Source organism: Montipora capricornis, chromosome 6 (genome assembly GCF_036669925.1).
Source record: "Montipora capricornis isolate CH-2021 chromosome 6, ASM3666992v2, whole genome shotgun sequence".
Lineage (NCBI taxonomy): Eukaryota > Metazoa > Cnidaria > Anthozoa > Scleractinia > Acroporidae > Montipora > Montipora capricornis.
Window position 1 is genome coordinate 60714359 of NC_090888.1, and position 20000 is coordinate 60734358.

Genomic DNA, 20000 nt, shown 5'->3' on the forward strand with positions numbered 1-20000 from the left:
CTGATATCAATAGCTTTTCTCTTGATAGACAATAATTCTCATTTTGTCGAATGCGTAGTGGCAGATTGATCTTGAATACACAAAAGAAATGGCAAGTCCTTTTTGTGTTTAGCAGTCCTGCGGATAATAAGATAAAAATGACGATTACAATATCCTACTCTCGAAGATTGTTACGTCTGAGTTGCGGTCTAGGTATAGAGAGATAATATTTTCCAAAAGAAAGAGATAAACACTTTCTCAACTCAGACGAGCTCGGTACGTCCTTATTTAAATAATGCACCACACACTTTCTAATTACTTTGTCTTTCGGAAACAATGGCAGTCACCTTCCACATGGAATTTACTTATCCCCCGTGAGCTTAGGGGATCAACAGGAACTGTCTTCTCACCTTGCTTGTGTCTATCGATTCCATTTCTACATGACATGTATTAAAGTCTTCACGTTGGTCAGTGAAAGGCGGTGCACAATTAATTGCACGAATCTGTACATGTTCAGAATATTTTGCTTCTCCTTCGAAGAAAGCCCTTTCTTTAATTCTTCCGTTTCTTGCTTCTAAATGCAGCGGAAGGTGCTCAAACACTTAAGTATAAAAGCGACATACACCAACGGCGGCGCACAACCTCGCGAACAGGAAGTCACAGCTTTCTATATCCATCCTGATTGGCTTATTAGATCGCACTTCCGGTTACGCAGGAGTGACACATTTGCATAAAGAACCTCACCAAAACTCGTGGATAAATCCACGAGTAAAAAGGAAATGGTATTACAAAAACAAACAAAGAGGGCGATGACAACGCATAACACATGTTCTAGCATTTTCCTAAAACTATTACAGTAATAAACTAATTGGATGAAATTAATATTGTGAACAACAAGCGCGCGTGTTGTTGGAACATGTTTTTCTCTTCACAGATCCTCTTAGTTATGTATGGAATCGTGCCCGTTTTCTCCAAGAAGCTATGCAAAAAAAAGTTTGATTAAGTATTTATTAAGCGATCGACGAAACATCATACAATTCCACGACAGGCAATATTTATTGCTATAGAAAAGAGTTACCGTGAAAATCTGTGATAACCTGCTTGACTAGCTAGGTCGTGCGTGATCTCTTTTTGGCTCTGCTGGGAGGATTTACTTATCAGGAAAGCTGATAAGAATAGCGATAATCCTCGTTTTTTAAGAGGCACAAATCTCTTTTACTTTCGGAGGGATTTTTATCTCCTTTCGTCGGCTACTGCTTGGGCAATCAATTTTAAGTAGTGAACCAGACAATCAGCAATAAAAATTGCTAAAAACTTCGACCATGATGAAGAGACATCCTAAGCTGAGACTAGAGTTAAACGTTGACTTTCCATGTTAAACGCGCTAAAACTAGTTGTTGCTTGATTTTTGCACAAACCAGTAATTCAAACGTTACGAAGTCTGTTCTCAGTTCAAGTAAAAGGCTTTGCAGAATTGCTACATGAAAGATATTATGCATCAAATGGAAACAAAATCCGAACCCCAGATTTTAATTTGAACCCACGACTCTACGTGATTAAGTCGGATCCTCCAATCACTGAGCTACTAGATACTCTGTGGTAAGCAAGTGTGAAATGAGGGTCACATTATGGCATATCAAAGATACAACCAGCCAACCAACTACCTAAACGAGTAATGTGAGACTGAATACTAAATGAAGATATTATTCATCGAGTGGAAACTCGGAAAAATCCCGTCTAGGGCTCGTATTTTTCCGAGTTTCCATTTGATGCACAATATCTTTCATGTAGTATTTCTCTCATTACTGTTCGTAAAATTATCAAGTTTTTCGCAAGTTGAAGGTTAACTTCGTATCTCATAATACAGCAGGAATTTTTGGCACAGTATCAGACCGGACTTGGAAAGACATGAAGGCTGACCATCAAAAGGGGCGGTTCCAACTTCAATTTATGTGGCATTTACACCATGATCATGCTATTGCGAGAAAAAAGAGTAGTGCGGTAGAAAATAGGATTTCATGAATTAAACTTGTAAGGAACTGAATCTTCATTTCCTTTCAGTGATCGTTGCTCGTTTGAAGGAAAGTGGTGCAAAGCACACTTCACTTATGAAGTCTGTTATGAAGTGAGTTGCTTCACCGCAGACAGATTAATCCATGTCTCGAGGAAAGATTAGTAACAATCTCTTGTTAGAAAATTCCTTTGTCCTTTTCCGCGTTCATAATGAGGTAAGAAGATATAAATACTGTAACGAAAATCTGGCTGACTTAAAAAAAAAAAACATTAGCGTTAACAGCTGATTTGCAATAAAAACTGATAAATTTAGCAAAGCTATTCAGCGTCAGTTAATAACAGTGACTAGTTCAATGAGAAGAACTTGACTTGATTGTCTAAATGAGAAGCTTGTTGAGGGCTAGCTTTAGAAACTCTTATAGGTTAACATAGTAGCATATAATTTTATTGTATTTTTGGATATCGATGTAATAATCTCTATTAGAGAACTTTCTGGCAACAACAACTATATTTGAAGAGGTACGTGTTCCTTAGAGCGTAGGTTTAGAACTTAAGCTAGCCCTTGACAGCATCCCGGTGTCAAGTATCACGGAAAATCTTAGCATTGGTTAAATTGGTCAGAAAGGAGGTCAAACACTGTTAAGTCTATTTCAGCCTTCCCAATTAGTGGCACCCGTTGTTAAATGTTTCTTCCTCACCAACCACAGATTCAACAAATTTGTATACTTTGAAGCTTTGACCGAAAGACTCTCGACTTTTTTTACTTGAGAGTCAAATGACTTTCATCCTCAAGTGATTGAAAGTGGTTCCAAAGTGCGCGTGTTCTTGTCGGACGTGACTTACTGCCAGTCGCCCACGTTCTTATACCACGCCTCTCCTCAGGCCTAGCTCATGCACATCCACCATGCAGGTCTCCGTCCGGCCGAGGCTTCTTTGCCTCCCCTATCCTCCTTTTCCTTGTTTACCTATGCTCCTGATTCACGACATTTATTGCTTATCCTAATGGGGAAGAAAGAATACGAATTTGAGACATTTCGCCGAGTTAAAATTAGTTCTTATTTTCTAGGCCTATTATTGATTAAATTGTTCCTTCATATTTTTGACGTCTTGAATCAATGTCGAAAATGACGTCTTTGCCGTCTTACACATCATCTGGTTTATGACGTTTAGCAACTGGAAAAACCTAAGATGATTTTGAAATCGGATTACAAAAAGAGAGAAAGGTCAATTCTAAATCCTAAATTAAGACGTCTTGGAGCGGAGATGTAGGAATAACTTACTTAACCGGAGCTGATTATGAACGCTGAAGTGAAATATGAACATAATAGGGACTTTAAGATCTACCACGGCGATGTCGACGAAAATATCGCCTCAAAAAATAACTTGACCTTATCTTAAGTCTTCCATCTCGTTCATTGTGGGCGAAGCATCCCAAAAATCAATGGGTAGCAGCGGTTTTTCCATCTCGTTCATTGTGGGCGAAGCATCCCAAAAATCAATGGGTAGCAGCGGTTTTTCCATCTCGTTCATTGTGGGCGAAGCATCCCAAAAATCAATGGGTAGCAGCGGTTTAAGAGTCAAAACAGAGACAAAAAAAAAAAAAGGTTCACATTTGTATGCATGGTCACGTCATCGTCAAAACCTCAGATTTAGTGATTTTACGTCGTTGTTATGCAGAGCCCCTCAAAAAATGAGCAAAAGGCATGTTGCACGTGCAGCAGGATGATTTTTCTTCTTTTAACCAATGATATTGTTGTTTTGTGGCAGCGTTGTCGTTGCAGTGGCTGTCGTCGTTCCTTAAACTCCCTAATGAGACAAAGAGACCGTATCTCAGTACTTATGCAATGTGATTATAAGAACTCACAGATACAATCATCAAACTTAGGACATATGGCTGCAGCTATCTTTTTCATTTAATTTGTTTTTCTAAGGGTCTCGAGTTCTTTAACAACATTGCCTACCGCGAGCTAAGGTAAGGGGCCTCGGTTGTTGTTTAAGCTAGTAATAATATTTTGAAAGCCGACTAAGTGGCTAGTGCTCGATGAAAAGGAGATTTTACGCGGTTAAATCGGCTCCGTCAACAATTTGGCACTCTGTTTTTCACACTACAGTCCATTACGCCAACGATTAGCACTCCAATGCCAGCAACATCAAACAAACCATCGATTAATGACTTCAATCAAACAACTTGCCGACAAACTATACCGCTGGATCAAGGCAACTCAGCTTCTCGGCGTAACAGTGATTTGATTGAGCTGCAAAAACGATCATCGTGAAACATCTCGTGAAGCTCTCTAGACTACTTTGCTCAACTTGTTCGTAAACTTCTTCACGCTATATCCCTCTTCACACAGTCCAAGATGGACCGTTGAAAGTGCTGGAGTGAAAATTGCCAGTTTTTCAAAGGTCATCTGGAAAAGCAATTGAAGAGAAAACATCCATAATACAGCACAGACTTTCAGGTCATCAGCCGAAAAAATAAACCCCACATTACAAGTTAAGCTGATGATTTCACATTTTCTTACTCCATCAATGAACTGAAAAAATAAAACGTAATACTTACATGAAAAGACGCGATAGCAAACAAACACCGACGGGATTTAGTGAGAGTTGTTTTAGCGGAATAACAGCTTGTTCAGATGTAATGTTTTCAAATTATCGCTTTGCCAGATGTATGTCCTTAACCCAGAATTCGTCATCAATCGTGGAAGCTTGTCTACTTTGTCTGGCTTATACGTTAAACACCGGAAATTTCACGCTGTAGAAGTGCCTTCTGATTGGACGAGAAGTTGGTCGTATTCCCACGCTCTCAGGGTAAAATATGACTGCGGTACTTTGAAGGGAGTATTGTTGCTCGTCATAGAAGTGTAATCCTGGAATTTCCGAACGGAGTGATGACTGTGGTATAAATTAAATCTAATTATCAAGGTTAATTGATATAATCAGCAGATAGTCTCGCTCATAAATTCGTCACATATTGTAGAGTTGATGCACTCTGGACCCCTCTCTGTGTACGCGAGTAGTGTTCGTTAAACCCGAGTTTTCAATTGTCATGATTCAGGGGGGAATTCATTCACATGGACCTCTGTCTTCTCGTGCGAACGCGTTCTCAGTCGAATCGCTGATTTCTTCCGAGCAAACGAACCAGCAAACTGAGTCAAGAATGGCCACAAGCCAATCTCTCGACAGTCCATGTGAAGGTTAGAGTCGCTCGACGGTCTTTGTCGGCCGGCGGAACAAATTTTCTCTAATTGTTTGGCTTTCGCTTACCCTTCATCAGATCTTGCCATCGAGGCATTGGGCTCAATGCAAGCCATGCAGAGCCGAGTGGAGGATACAGAGACCCCGGAGAGCGAAAACATCACTGTCGAACTGCAAATGAGAGATTTGTGGCAACGTTTTTTCGAGCTGGGAACTGAAATGATAATTACAAAAGCCGGCAGGTAGGTATGAGCAAGGTAACAACATTTTAATTCCTTGGGATCAAAGCTGATTTTAAAAAGACATTGGTTTTAAACCCGTTTTAGAAACGAGTTTTCCCATCGCGTGGAAGGAACGGCAACAGGAACTTTGAAAATATGACTGAAATGAGTGACTCCATTATTTATCACTTCCCGTATTCTGATAGCGGACTCCGTGAAGACTAGTGGTGCGATAATCACGGTGAAAAAAAAATACATCAGCGAATTTGTCGCTCCGGCATCAAATAATATAACTTTTTGTTTCTTGAGGATAAACAACTGATGAATCCTATTACCGGCATAGCTTTCCCGCTTTTCACACCTTCCTTGCAACATTTGGCTAGTAACTGACCTCCTCAAGAAAACTATTCACGTCGGCAAAAAGGCTTAAGAGAGGTTAAGCCAGAAGATATGTCTTCTACCTTTTACAAGCTTTAATCTATCACAAGACAAATTTACAACAAAAGGTAAAACAAAAAATAAAATGCCACTTAAATAGAGATAGTTCGTACAGACGAGTGGTTACCTTGCCACAAAGTGTTGTTGTCCAGCGTTTCACAAAGTAATTCCTGCGGTGGATATCCCAAAACTGACAGCAGGAACGAAAATAAATGGACATTCAGTTCCTCCAACAGGGCCTACGACAAATTTGTACTACCTTTATTTAGTTTTATTCAACAACCAGGTTTCAAGGAAAGGCCAAACAATGCCAACAATAGCCGGATTTCTGTTTACTCTCTCTGTCGACGACACGGAAAAGAAAGTGTTCTGCGGAATTGTACACAGTTATCAATTGAATAGAGCTGTCAACTGACGCTGATTTATATTTATACAAAATTCATAGCCGTTGTGTTATGGTTCTCCATATGCTACTGACAGGAGGGGAGGAGAATGGGTGGAATTTGTAAGTCGCGTTTTCTTACTTGAAATTGTTGCATGTTGTTCGAAGTGTAAATAATTTCGGCGTATTGTCACTCATTTTTGTACTGCCACTTTCGATCTACTTTCCTGCTGTGCGGTTTCCTGGCATAACACAGCGATTCTTCATTAAAACGACTTGAACTTATCGCAGTGAACAAAACTATCAAAAGGGAAAATCACAACTCTATTATCTTGAATGCCAAACTCAAGTTAATCAACATTCTATTTTTATGCCCTTTTATCGGAAGAAACTATTAACTTGATGACACGATTGAGGTACTTACCACTTCAAGAATGCTCAATGCCCCGTGTCAAGATTATGTAACGAGAACCTCACAGTTGAATGCTATTTTGTAATCTATAACTGATCTTCGAAAATTTTGCATTACAGGACGGATTTGCAGTTGTTTTTCTCTTCAAAGGAGTCAGGGGCACCCAACGTCAATTTTCGGAAAATATCTGTTCGGATGATGATCTGAGATCTAGAATTTTCGGAACATTTGTTTTAAAATTTCTTGCTTGCCTGCCTGTCCTAGGATTTTCGAACATCTAAAAAATGGTATAATTGACCATTTTTAACGGATTTTTACCCTAGAAAGGTCACCTAGAATTTTCGGAAGCCTTTTTCTGGCTGAAATTTTCGAAAAGGTAAGTTTTAATCCCTATAATTTTTGGATCACTAGACTTTCAGCTAGGAAATCCGAACAGATAAAAAAAAATTAGGGGATAAAAATATGCCTATATCTACCGTTTAAATACTAAAATACGTTTAACAATGCTATGTTTAAGTGGTTTTGAACTATATTCTCGTTGGGTGCCCCTGAAGGAGTGTTCTGACACCACGTTCATATAATGTTGTACAGGGGCGATGTTACTCTGTAACTCGTTTTGATTTCTCTGCAGACTGCTAAAAAATCTTTAAAGCGCCGAAAGAAACTCAATTATGGTACAGTTTATTTACTTCAAATAGGATAGGATATAGAATCTCTTTTTCGGTGACGGAGGGCAAAATGCATTGGATTATGAAAAAAGTCGGGGAAATAATCGAATTGTCGTGCGTCGTTCTGGAGACGGTGCCTTCAGACTTTTTTATGATTGATATCTTTCTCCTCGGATTGCCTTGCTTACCTTGCGAGCAGTTAGTTTCTCCTATGCTTCCCGGGGCAGAAACCACTGCGAACAACCGTTAGTTCCTTTGAGTGAGCCGCCGTCCAGCGCCAAGGACGAATAAATGAAATTTGAACCGGTAAAACGAGTTAGTAAACTTGTTTTGGCGCTTGCACGCGCGTTCAACTACGTAACTGCTGCGTTTGACCGAGTCTGCTGTGTAGAAGCTGAGTAGTGTTTCCATATTTTTCCTGCGAAATAAGACAAAGTGTTGTCAAAGACATCACGTGGGGTGTGACGTACTTCGCACTTGCTCGATAGAAAATCAAACGGTTGCTCGTAGTAGTTTTTTCTCTCTCTCTTGGGAAGCGTAGCAGAAGCCAACTGTTGGCAGGGTACGGATTCTTTAGAGTATGAGTTTTGGTCAGAAATTTCAATTTCTATTAATTTTTGGCCAGAAAACAATCAGTCTCTTGAAACATTCTCTAAATTTGCCGATGTGGGATACAATATACAGTTTCGCATTTTTTTGAGTGAAGAAAACACGGATTAAAATGATCACCTTTGCTAGAGCTGCTAACATTCGGCATTAGACAATTACACAACTTAATATTGTTGGTGTTATTATATGAAAAAGATATACCAGAGGTAACAGCACGAAAGCCAACATTTTCAGCTACTGACAAGTATTTAGTTTCACTGTATTAGTCTTGAAAAAAGTCTTAAAAGAAACACAAACACCCTTAGGCGGGCAGTTGATAAAGTAAACAACTTTTTAGCAGGAACAGAAATGACAATAGTATTTTTTCCTTCCCCCCTTCCTTTTTTCCTCAAGTTTTCCCTTGTTACATTACATTAAGTAAAAGATAATCAATCGTATAATAAAATTATTACAATGATATTTGTAAGTGGCATTTTAAATCCTTACAATAAGTTAAAGGTAGAGTTTCAATTTATGACTGACTGAAAATGATTAACTTCAATCTTTTGTTATTGTCATTTTAATCTGTTTTTCTCATTGCGTGCCAGTTAATCATGATCCAACAGCTGCTACTTGTCTGAAATCCGCTCAAGATTTTATGCCTTTTGCTGGACACCTCGAAACTCATGACTGGGTGCTAGGTGTTTTTTCGAATGTGCTTGTTTAATTTTGTTAAGACTGCAGTTAACGATGGCGCGCACAGAATCTTACTAATAGGCCATCATTAAAATAGAATCCAGGCCAATTTGCTGCGCTCACCGTCGTCAACCGAGGTTCCCTTCCTGTTTCTAAATCAGCTTAATAACTCTTCGGGGATCAGACCTTAGGTCCTAAAGTAAAGAAGCTAAAAGCATTTCGAAGAAGCCCGAATAAAATTATGCGGTGAACACGTCTCGACTCGACTCGGAATTTTGCAATGCTTTAGGAATCCTGGATTAGCTTTTTGGAGTTGTTTTCTTTTCACGAGCTGGAAAGAGGTTCTTGGCCTCAGAAAAAAGCGGCATCGCAGAAAAACAGGTCAATTCTGTAAGAAGAGTAAAATTTTGGGTGCAACTTTTACACACGCATATCTATAACTGAAGGACATATCCTCTTTTTCCACTTGTGATAGAAGGTGTGTATGAAGCTACTATAATTGCAGCTAAAATTTTATCTGTTTGTAAGCTAGTCAGAGACGCTTGATACTACCTGCCATTTGTTAGGCGAAGAGCTAACATTTTAGTGATTCACGGCCCCTACAGTACTTTATTCTGTGCACACCCTTATGATAAAGAAGGCAGAAATTTTAAGTTCTAGTGTATCAGGGGCACCCAACGTCAATTTTCGGAAAATATCAATTCGGAAGAAGATTTGAGATTGGAATTTTGGGAACATTTGTTGTAAAATTTCTTGCTTGCCTGCCTGTTCTAGGATTTTCGAAATTCTAAAAAATGGTAAAATTGCCCATTTTAACGGATTTTCACCCTAAAAAGGTCACCTAGAATTTTCGGGAGCCCTTTTTCTGGCTGAAATTTTCGAAAAGGTAAGTTTTGATCCCTATAATTTTCGGATCACTGGACTTTCAGCTAGGAAATCCGAACAGATGAAAAATTTTTAGGGCATAAAAATATGACTATATCTACCGTTTAAATACTAAAATACGTTTATCGATGCTATGTTTAAGTGGTTTTGAACTATACTCTCGTTGGGTGCCCCTGAGTGTATTCTTGGGACAAGACTGATAAGGACTGGACGTTTCGTTTCAGGCGCATGTTTCCGGCCATTCGTGTCAAAGTGTCGGGACTGGATCCCAAAAGCTGTTACATCTTAATGATGGATGTTGTTCCACTGGACAACAAGCGATACAGGTAAGTTGTCTTTCCTCAGTGAGCTGTAATCAATTGAGTACCGAAATAACTAACCAAGGAAAGCCCCCTGAGACAACCTTTGCGCGTATCTCTGTATTTCGCCACGAGTTCTTCGGCTCTGCATGCACTCACTGTTTAAAATGGCCAATCAGAATAAAATTATCAAAAACAATGTATGTGTTACAGATGTGCTACTATTTTTGCGTGACATCATTTGATTTCTTTGGGCTTTTTGTTTGCGGTTAAAGGGGGTGTTGTGTTTCAGTTTTTCTCACGCCGTTTAGTTGTCGTTGTCAGCAAGTGGAAATGTGTGCAAATTGTTTTTGGTTTCGTACTTTTCAAGCTATCGGCGTAGTGGAATTGATATGTGAGTGAACCTTTTCTTTGGTTTATCTTAGTCATGTATACCATTCCTTCAGATCGATTTGGTATTGATTTGGTTATGTTTGTCGCCTTAGTTGTATTCGCGTCGTTTGTCGGTTTAATCAAGCTTTTGTTATATCGAAGTAGTCTATTCCCGTTTTGCGTGTTTTCTTTCCTGTTTATGTAGCGGGTTCTAAAGCGTCGATTACGGTGTTTAAATTTAGTATGTATTTGTATTATTTTCAGTTTACTTTACCAATAAATAAATAAATAAATATATAGACAATCCGTTCCTGGTTCTGGTACAGTAGGCAAATTGTGCAAATTGATGTAAATTGACACGAATGCGAGTCTTCAGCTGAAGAATTATTTCTAAAAATAAAAAGATACGCGCAAAGGTTGATTTAAGGATATAGTGCATAGACAATCTCCTAATCATGGGCTCCTGTTTAAACAAATAAGAGAGATTTACAAACCTTTCTTACGGTAGTTTCTTTTCCTTTTCAACTCATTTTATAAAACCGAATAGTCGAAATCATGAATAACTCAGTTATGATAGCTTTTCTCAGTGATTGGCTTACAAATGTGGCGCCGCCAGTTCAACCGGGGACATGATAAGCAAAATCAATCGCGATCTGATTTGAACATATCCATTGCTCTGGTCTTGCACTGAATTATGGCCTTCAAACTTCTTTCGTTGCTGAAATGCTCCATATAAAGATCTCAAAATTGAGAGTCTGAGTTCGAGGGTTGAGAGGTGTGGCAATCCTCAAGTATTTTGGAGGATGCTAATAAGAGGATTTACCATCACGACAACGGGAAACTGCAGTAGCCAGGCTGAAATTTGCCTTTCGCCAAGAAAAAAAAAAAAATTCTTGTTATTAACTCATGTCATGCCTGTTAGCTCAACGGAGTAGGACCAGTTTATAGATGATAACGTAATGTTCATGTTTTTTGTGGCTGCTACCCCCGTTGCGAGTAGCCACTAATGTTGGCACTTTACAAGAGTAAGTGTTTGTAGTCCTAATCTTTGGAAAGTGTTCGAAATCGCACGGTCGGGCTTAGATCGCCACTGTTGCTATGCTGACCGACACCGATGTCATGTTCTTGTTCAAACAATTAAAGGAATGATTTCCAATTTTCATTCTACTCTATAGTAGTAGTAACATGTAGTCCTCGACTACCTATTTTCTAACAAGCAGCAGCCTGCGTTATGCCATTCGTTTCACGTAAACGCAATGCTTGTTTTCAGCTCTTTTCAAGGTCGTCCAAGACCCTCAAAATATTTTGCCACGTGTCGTCTTGAATACCTTCAATTACCCAAAGATTAAATGATTTGTTTGTTGCTTTTTTCGTCTTTATCAGATATGCGTATCACAGTTCTAAGTGGGTTGTGGCGGGAAGCGCTGATGCTCCAATGCCCGGCCGCGTGTACATTCACCCTGACTCTCCCGGGCTTGGGGAGGACTGGATGCGACAGGTGGTTTCATTCGATAAAGTTAAACTGACAAATAACGAGCTTGACCAACAAGGACACGTGAGTATCTTTGATGGCTTCTCTGTAGCAACTCCAAATGTTAAAAAGTCCGGCAGTAAAAAGTGAAAAGTCAAAGGTCTAGTTCCTCAAATGATATTCAACAGTGATCACTTGAGTATTGCAAAAAGAATCTATTGACGAAGCTTTCTTTGAGTTTGCCTTCCGTATTCACCTGTGGATGAAGACTTGTGAGATTTCTAAGTCGCGGTAGACTGGTTTTTGTATTAGCTAAAAGCGAAAAATAAGGGACGTTAAATGTTCCTTTCAACGTAAAGTGAGAAAACAGGCCAGCTCACAGCTAGAAGGCTCAAGTGGTTTGCCTCATCTCCCACAGATGAATGCTAGCTTTCAGGATGAAATCAAGTCTACAAAACTGCTGCAGGAGTTACATCGCTAGTTTTTCAATCATTGTTTTTTCCTAAAATGTGGTAAACTTCTAACACTTATAAGTCAGGCACCGGAATGAAACTACAGCCTGAGGGACTTTATGCATCGATAGAATGAACTATGAGAGTATAAGTGGTAGTGCCTATTAATCCATTGAATGAATTCACCCGATTGTTAACCCGTAAATATGAGAATAGGACCACACATAGCCTGGAAAGAGAACTACTCTGATCATGGTGGGAATAGAGCCCACGACCTCCTGATCAGGTCACCCTCGATTGCTTCACCGCTGGAGCTACGAGGACAGACCAGAGCAAGCCGTGGTTAGCTGGAATGTCATTTTGCGGCCATTTAATGTGAATAAGTACAGCAAATAGATTAAGAAAAGCTCTGAGCAGTGTGGGAAAACTTTTAGCAGCGTAGTAGAGGACCGTAACCTTAAAATCTATGTTCTCAAGGACTAGATGTAGGAGGCTGACTTTCTTATATTCCGTTCTTATGAAAACTAAAGAGGCTTTAATGTTCTTTGAAAACCTTAATTAACTCAGTTCTTGTTTACTGGAGTAGCTTCGTGGCAAACTTTGGTTTCCAAGGTCTTTCGACCCAGTTTCCAAGTATAACTAAACATGGAATTGCAGAATCACACTCATATCAATTCACTCGCAAATCGATTCATATACGAATGAAATTCATTTGATCATTTCTTAACTTGAATTTCAGATTATTCTCCACTCGATGCACAAATATCAGCCACGAATTCACATCATAAAAAAGAAAGACCCCTCGGAAGCACTTGTCTTGGACATGGAAAAATCCACTGCGCTGAAAAAGACGTTTTTGTTCCCCGACACGGTTTTTACAACAGTTACCGCTTATCAAAACCAGCAGGTACGACATTTGAAGTCTTAGGTCTGTTATCAATACTCTTTTCCTAAGTATTCTCTTGATTTTTTTGTGGTGGCGTTAAGAAGAATTTTTGTGGAAAGGCCTCTTGAGTTCTCTTAGCGTCCTGTTAGCCTGGTGCGAAAAATCCTCTGGGAATGTTGAGAGCGCTGGTGTAGGCAACAAGATCGACACGGTCTCCCGCGTGCTTAACTACGCAGGTTTCGAGGATGTTTGAAATTGTCAATTATTCACCCACTCTTAAGGTTTTCGAACAATCCAGTTTTTTGCGTCCATTTTAATCACTAAAACGTAAAATTCCTGTGGTTATATATGTGGGGAGCCTCGATTCAAGACATTTTTTTTTTTTCATTTAAATTTTTGTTTTCTTTCCGCGTTCTTGTTGAAAAGGACTGTATCCCTTTTCGCCAATACAAAAGTTCAAGCCTGCTCTGTTTTTTAAGATTAAGACCCTAAACATGTGGTGAAAGCATCAAACAACAATTATTTTCCTCTGTCACGTTCGAAGGATGTTTTCATATATTATTCTCGGATTGGATAGTTAAAATTCCAAAAGGGTGATAACTATAATCATCTCGTTACTCGTTGATTACTTTCTCGATATGCCATTAATGAAAACGGGTCCTTTGAACTAGGGGGCGTTTCAAATTAATCAACTCTGTTAATGACCTCAATTACAATTCACTTTCCTGCTTGAGAAACAGTCAAAACGTTCTTAATTATTTTCGGCCTTTTTGATCACATACACAAACGCCATTGAAAGAGGTACCATTATGCAAATGCCGCAGCATAGCTTTGCAATTATCCAACCTTGCTACACAAGGCGCGGCTGTTACACTGTGAAATGTTTCGTGCAACTTGTCTCGCAATGTTTTGGCGACATTGTGGCGGGACAGGTTGCACGAAACATTTCACAGAGTAACATACCCTGCAACGGCCAAAATCGTTGCGAGACAAGTTGCAAGAGCCGAAAGTAGAACTTTCCCAGCTAAGGTCAAAGTGCATTGAGCATGATATCGAGGTTCCGAGAAATGGACTCAGGGCTTACCCGGAGCCTCGAGGAGTTTTGAAAATTTTGTCTGTGATCGATGAAAGGAAAGGAACTTTATTTACGTGTCTAGTCCTTCTAGCGCTGGAGCACTAATTGGGGACACAATTGTTGGGATTAACAATTAACACAAATCAAGTCAAATGTCGGTTTTTGAGGAGAGGGTGCAGAGTAGAGAACCAACAAACTCAACCCACATATGACGCCGCGTCTGGGAATCGAACCCGGGCCACATTGATGGGAGGCGAGCGCTCTCACCACTACGCCATCCCTGCATCCTCTTTGAAGATTCATTTTCTACATCATGAAATTAAAGCCTACCATTAATGAAGGTCTTACTGAAATATAACTTTCTATGCAAGGATCAGCGTAACAAAACAGAAGCACAGTAAGAAGCTGAAAAGAGCAAGGCTAATATAACGGTGAACGTTAAAAAAGCCAATATTTCTGCACCGCTATACCAGCCTTGCTCTTTTTACTGTCTTACTGAAAGCCTCAAGAGAATTATAGACCTGTTTCTTGATTTCTTTGATATTATGAGGGGCGAAGGTAAGATTTCTCAAAGGTGGGGGGTGGAGGGAGGGGCACACTCTCTCACATCCACGGTACTTAATCGATATCCACGCTTTTTTTGACTTGGTTTCTGCAATGATATCAATTTCCATGGTTTCTTCATTATATTTCTTTAACAATAAGTACAGTTAGGACTTGAATACCAAATGCCGATATACAGTGTCAGTGATTGAGAATGTGTATTTGTACAGTGGAACAAGTTGCATACTTAGAACGCCTAAAATTAATGTAAAAGACAAGAAATACTCGTTAAAATAAGAATGGTATCCGATCGGTACATCCGCACATGCCGCCGTAATTAAATGACACATTTTCTGATTTTAGATAACACGACTAAAGATTGACAGCAACCCCTTCGCAAAGGGATTCAGAGACTCCGGAAGAGTACGGTTGGTGACAAAAGGACATATAAATAAAATAGCAAATTATCATTATGTTTGACAACAGATGTGTCCGGATATGCACCTAATTAGATGTTCACCGCAATTAGACGCGCGTGATTGGATGAACGCCGACTCTGATGAGTTCCACAAAGTGTCCCCTTGCTCTTCTTCGCAATTTCAACTTCACCGGTGTCGAGAAATACAGTCAGACAATTCAAGTCCCAAAATATGTTCCCGAAACTCAGTTCATCAAGTAAACTTAAGTTAGAGATGCTTTTTTCCTAACTTAAAAACACACTATAACCCTAACACTTACGTTATTGTTGGAAAGAGGAAGGAATTGCTTACATTTAGGAGAGACTTCGTGTCGGACATAAGTGAAAGTCTCATCGGGCAACATGTGTTCCTCACTAATTTGGCGTTCTGAAGGTATAAACAACAACTGAACAACAACAACAACTAAACTGACAACCCTTGGCTGTAGATGGGGCTACAAAGTCTCCCTGAACATGATTTTATGGTAGAGTTATTGCATCATCCTTCTTTGTTTTCAATTTTGCCAGAGATCATATGGAAGAAATCATGCAAGCTTATTCTTCGGCTTATTACAGGCCTGCGGGCGCTTTGATCTACCCGAATTTCAGCGGAAGAGATGAAGAACTAAGCCCCAGTGAGTTGAAATAAATGTTGTGTCTCAAAGTAACAAGGTTTGCCAAAGAGATGTGTTCGAGGTCAATGAAAAACTTTGTCAAAAAAAAATTGACCACACTGTTTTACCACGCCGACACAAGAGTGAAACAGGTGTTTTCACAACGATATTTTGCGCATGAAAAAACAACACACACGAACGTTTTACCAGTTGAATGGCTGTTTTCTTTATGTGGACTACAAGAAAAAAATGTGCCGCACTTGAAGCACTGTTGTTTATCCTTATCAAAACCTGTTACTCACAGGCAATGAAAGCGTAAGACAGCTTATGCGCAAGTGAGGATAGCCGCGGCATAAGCCTAGCTAAGCATTAGCATGAGAAGAACGTAAGGTTTTGATATTCTTACGCTTGTGTCACTGTTATTTCAAGAGGAAATGGCCCGCGTCAGAACGAGCACAAGACCGTAAGACTGTTAGATAATTAGTAAGCCATCTATCCCAGCTAGCTCCTTCGAGAAACTCCTCGTCCAACTCGTCCACCATGGTGAAATTAGTGTTGGGACGAGGGGGAATGGCCACGAAAATACGTCCTGCGCATGCGTCTGATCCTGCGCTCATGCTTGTTTTAAATGCTTGTTATGCTTGTTCATGTTATTGCGTCGGTGGTTAAATCCTGGCTTAATCCCATTTTGTGACACCGTTTTGCAGCAAAAACTTTAAATTATCACTTTTATTGCCGTGACTGGCCATAGTACTCCCATAAACACTCCTAATGATAAGCTCCTGTTTAAATGACTGTACATGTACCGCAATGAATCGTCAATTAATTCGAAGGCTCGTTTAAATAAACGAGGGTCCTCCCCCTTCTTCAGTGGCCGACCTTTTCGCTGGGTAAGATGTCAATCAACCTTATTAACTAAGAAGGTTAAAAAATAAAAAAAATAAAAAGTACGCGAGCGACTTAAATGCAGGACGTCCGTTCTTACATTCCATTTTATCGTAGTTGCTTATTAAGTTCATTACTAGGCTGTTCTATATTAGAGAAGCGCAAGACAAGCTTTTCGAAATAAACATTCGCTAATAAAGTTTCGAATCACCAACAAAATGCGCGTCCTCAAGACAAAAGATACGTACTATTCTTCTGAGGCCAGAACACGACTTTCTGGCCAGGTGCAAAATGCGCAATCGTTGTTAACGTCCAACCCAACGCCACTATTGCCAGCTACTATTTTTGGCTTAACCCGGGGAACGAGATTGCTGTGGTAGATTTCAGAGACGCCTTCCTAGAAACAAGAAATGGTCAATCTCGATGATGGCCGAATAAATCTCGGAAAGCTCTTGAGGACGAAAATGGTAGTATACGAATTTCAGTCTAAGCATGTGTTCTTGAGAAATTTCGACCCGAGAACGTCATGAGCTTACTCAGAGACGAAAGCTGGTAGTATAACTTTATCCAAAGTTTCCTATGCTCGAAGCTTGCTGACACTGTTTTCTTTTGTTGCAGACCAATTGTCCTGTTCGCAGCGAGCAACCTCACTCCAATCACCCTACCAGGGCGTTCCCATCAGTCCAACCATACCACCGCAGACATCAACCTGTCACTCAAATTCAGCTCTCCCTACCTTCAGCGGTCATGCGTGTTTATCGCGCGTTCCGCACGGAGCTGTGGTGCCAAGTCAATATCACATGACGCCATATTGCGCAGCTGCGGATACGTACGGGACTTTTAGCCACGTGTTCCATTCCTCGATGTCGCCTTTTTCGTCTTGCGCGGCAAGTGGAATGGTCGGCCAATCAAATGCCATCTTACCTGTAGGCAATATCTCCAGTTATGAGTCAAATTCATTTCAGGGAAATAACTACTCTTATTCGCATGCCTTTACAGCGCATACGGGGTAAATAGTGCAGCTCGCTACTTATCTGATTAGGAACCAACAGACGATAAATAGCGACTGTAAGCTATTGTAAAAAGAGAAAAGTTATTAGAAAGTTCTAATTACTCTTTTTTGCAGACTTTTTGATTGAACTCTGAGTGGAGCAGGTCGGCACAATCGGGCTACTTGCAGCCACGGGACGTTGCTCAGTGGTACGGTATGAACCCGTTGCAGAAACCCAAGCCACCACGCTAACTCGCAATTTTCGAACCAATCAGAAATGTCGCGTCGAGTGTATCCTGAATTTGATTTGGTCGTCAAATGGAACGCCACATTTCGGTTTGTCCGGTCGGATCGGTCATCTATAATCACGTACAAAAGGCGTTCCAAAGATCCTGCCCGGACCAAACCCAAATGTTCCGTTTTAATTTGAGTTCCTCTCTGAAATGTCCTGACTCCTTGAGGCGAATATGGTAAGCGCCCGAAAAATTCGCCCTCTCAATAGTAAGGGCATCTTAACATTCGTGCCTTTTATCACCTGCGAGACAATTCACGAGAAAATGGAAGTAAGGAAGCAAGTATCTTTGAATTACGATACACAGAGACAAATCTAAGTTCATTTTCTTAAGTGATTTTTGTTTGGTTGAAAGGTGAACTTTGCATCTAATGCATATGATTAATTTATTATAAAAAGTGATTATTGTAAATATGTGGTTATATCAAAAATTTTAAGCCTCTTTTTAAAAGCGAAAAGCCTCTCTTAAAAGCGATCGAATTCAGTACAACGTGTCAGCACAACACAACACAGTGCAGTGCAGTTCAATTCAATTCAATTCAATTTACTGAATTCAATGCAATGCAATACAATGCAGTGTAATAGAATAAAATACAGTAAGAATGTAGTATCTTGTAATGGTTTATTTACTCACGAGGCGCCATAGAGCCCTGTAGTACTTGTAAATAATACAAATTAAAAAATTAAAAAGTCAATAAATTAAATGTGCCAGTAAATACACAACTGTTTGACAAACTGGAAACTGCGTATGACCTTATTCACACAGATGTTTACTTAATACTGAATAAAGACCCAAAGTCAAGCTTACGAATAGTGTCATTTTTTAGGCATCTAAGAAAGACGAAAGGCATCTAGGGAAGATGAAAGACAAGCAGTGTCTTACACTTGCAAATGAGTTGAACGCCACCTAGAGCTGTCAAAGCTGTGCTTCCTTGGCAAACGGCTTCGACATTTTCTCCAAAACCCGTTCGATTTTGTAAAACCGTCTTGAAACAGGCACTCCACTGTTAACAAGGTGAAAGTAACAATTCAAACTTAACAGAAACATTACTAAGAACCCCAACTGGCGGGAGGCAACCAGTTCGCTATTTACAAAGCGTGGTGAAGTTGAATCAGGGACAACCGGAAACAAATCCAAGCCAGAAGTTAGAACGGGATTTGAACCCGGAGCAGCCGCATGCAAACCCAACGCCCTAACTACTGGACCACACTGCCTCCACAATGTTGAATCGAAGCTGAATCAATGTTAAATGAGTTTAAAAGCGTTTGAGCTTTGCTTCAACACTTTTTTTGTTATCGCAAATGTTGAATGTTTTTCAATGACGTATCCACGTACTGAATACCAGGCTGGGACTGAATACCAGGCCTCTGGCATAGCTTTGTTGAATCAAATGTTGATGATGTGTTAAAACCATTTGCCACTCCAGCGGGTCAAGAAAATCGAACGGTTGTTGAAGCAAATGTTGAAGCAGTTGCCCGGGTCTTAACCCGGCTTCTGGTTAATATTATGGAGGCACCACTGTTGTGGTCTCCACACAGATGAACCGGGGATCCGTTCTCGAAAATCCCGAAACTTTTCTGGTCTTTTTAGGGTCACATCTGTTCCGGCCCACTAGTTTAATCGTTTAGTTTTTTGTTATCTTACAAATAGTTTAAGAGACCAGGCTTCCAAAAAATGCAGATGGCAGTTTCAAAAAAGTCTTCAGTCTTCGGGGCCGAAAAATTTCCAAGACTTTCAAAAACGGGCCCAGCTTCCAATAAAGTCGTTGAATCGGCTTTTTTGGCTGAAACTGTACGGTTATTTTTCAATAAGGTCAGTAAGTTATTGGGATGGTCAGGATGATCAGGCAGTCTTATATGAAGTCACTGTTAAAGCGTGATGAACGCAACATATTTAGCTAGTTTGATACACGCAGTTGTAAAATATCGCAAGAAAACTGTAAAACTAACACGTTCAACAAGACGAGGATCTTCAGATCCTGTAACCAAGTTCTCAGCATATCAGCTGACTTATCAAACAGTAATCATATGACTTGTAAGTCTTCGCGTGCGCTCTCATTGTAATACCAAATACAAATGTGAGGTCCGTACGCATGAAAACGCGCGGAGCCAGAAAAAGCTGTACGGCCATAGGATTCCCATTAGATGCCCACCTGAGAGAGCCTCTTAAAAATATATAT

General features: G+C 40.0%; 1 protein-coding gene and 1 long non-coding RNA gene across 3 annotated transcripts; one reads left to right on the plus strand and one right to left on the minus strand.

Annotated features, from left to right (window-relative positions):
* Positions 1-840: 840 nt before the first annotated feature.
* LOC138050721 (uncharacterized) lies at positions 841-4759 on the minus strand. Of its 2 annotated transcripts, XR_011132679.1 has the most exons (4): positions 4556-4759; positions 4185-4403; positions 3381-3798; positions 841-2991 (listed from the first exon to the last, which is right to left on the minus strand). It is a non-coding gene; the product is annotated as an uncharacterized lncRNA (long non-coding RNA). The 2 variants fall into 2 exon arrangements; XR_011132678.1 differs by lacking the exon at positions 841-2991 and having other exon boundaries at positions 3025-3798; positions 4556-4756.
* Positions 4760-4952: 193 nt separating this feature from the next.
* LOC138052724 (T-box transcription factor TBX15-like) lies at positions 4953-18519 on the plus strand. The gene is made up of 8 exons (XM_068899282.1): positions 4953-5192; positions 5273-5435; positions 9708-9809; positions 11538-11709; positions 12817-12984; positions 14945-15009; positions 15567-15673; positions 17156-18519. The coding sequence occupies exons 1-8, from the start codon at positions 5045-5047 to the stop codon at positions 17548-17550; spliced, it is 1320 nt and encodes a 439-aa protein (XP_068755383.1). The 5' UTR covers positions 4953-5044; the 3' UTR covers positions 17551-18519.
* The last annotated feature ends 1481 nt before the right edge of the window (positions 18520-20000 follow it).

Bases quoted from the DNA above. Each gene is read 5' to 3' on its own strand.
- LOC138052724 (XM_068899282.1), top strand. From the start codon at position 5,045: ATGATTCAGGGGGGAATTCATTCACATGGACCTCTGTCTTCTCGTGCG. The intron at 12,985-14,944 runs GTACGACATTTG...TTCTGATTTTAG, and splicing joins CCGCTTATCAAAACCAGCAG to ATAACACGACTAAAGATTGA. The intron at 15,010-15,566 runs GTTGGTGACAAA...CAATTTTGCCAG, and splicing joins AGAGACTCCGGAAGAGTACG to AGATCATATGGAAGAAATCA.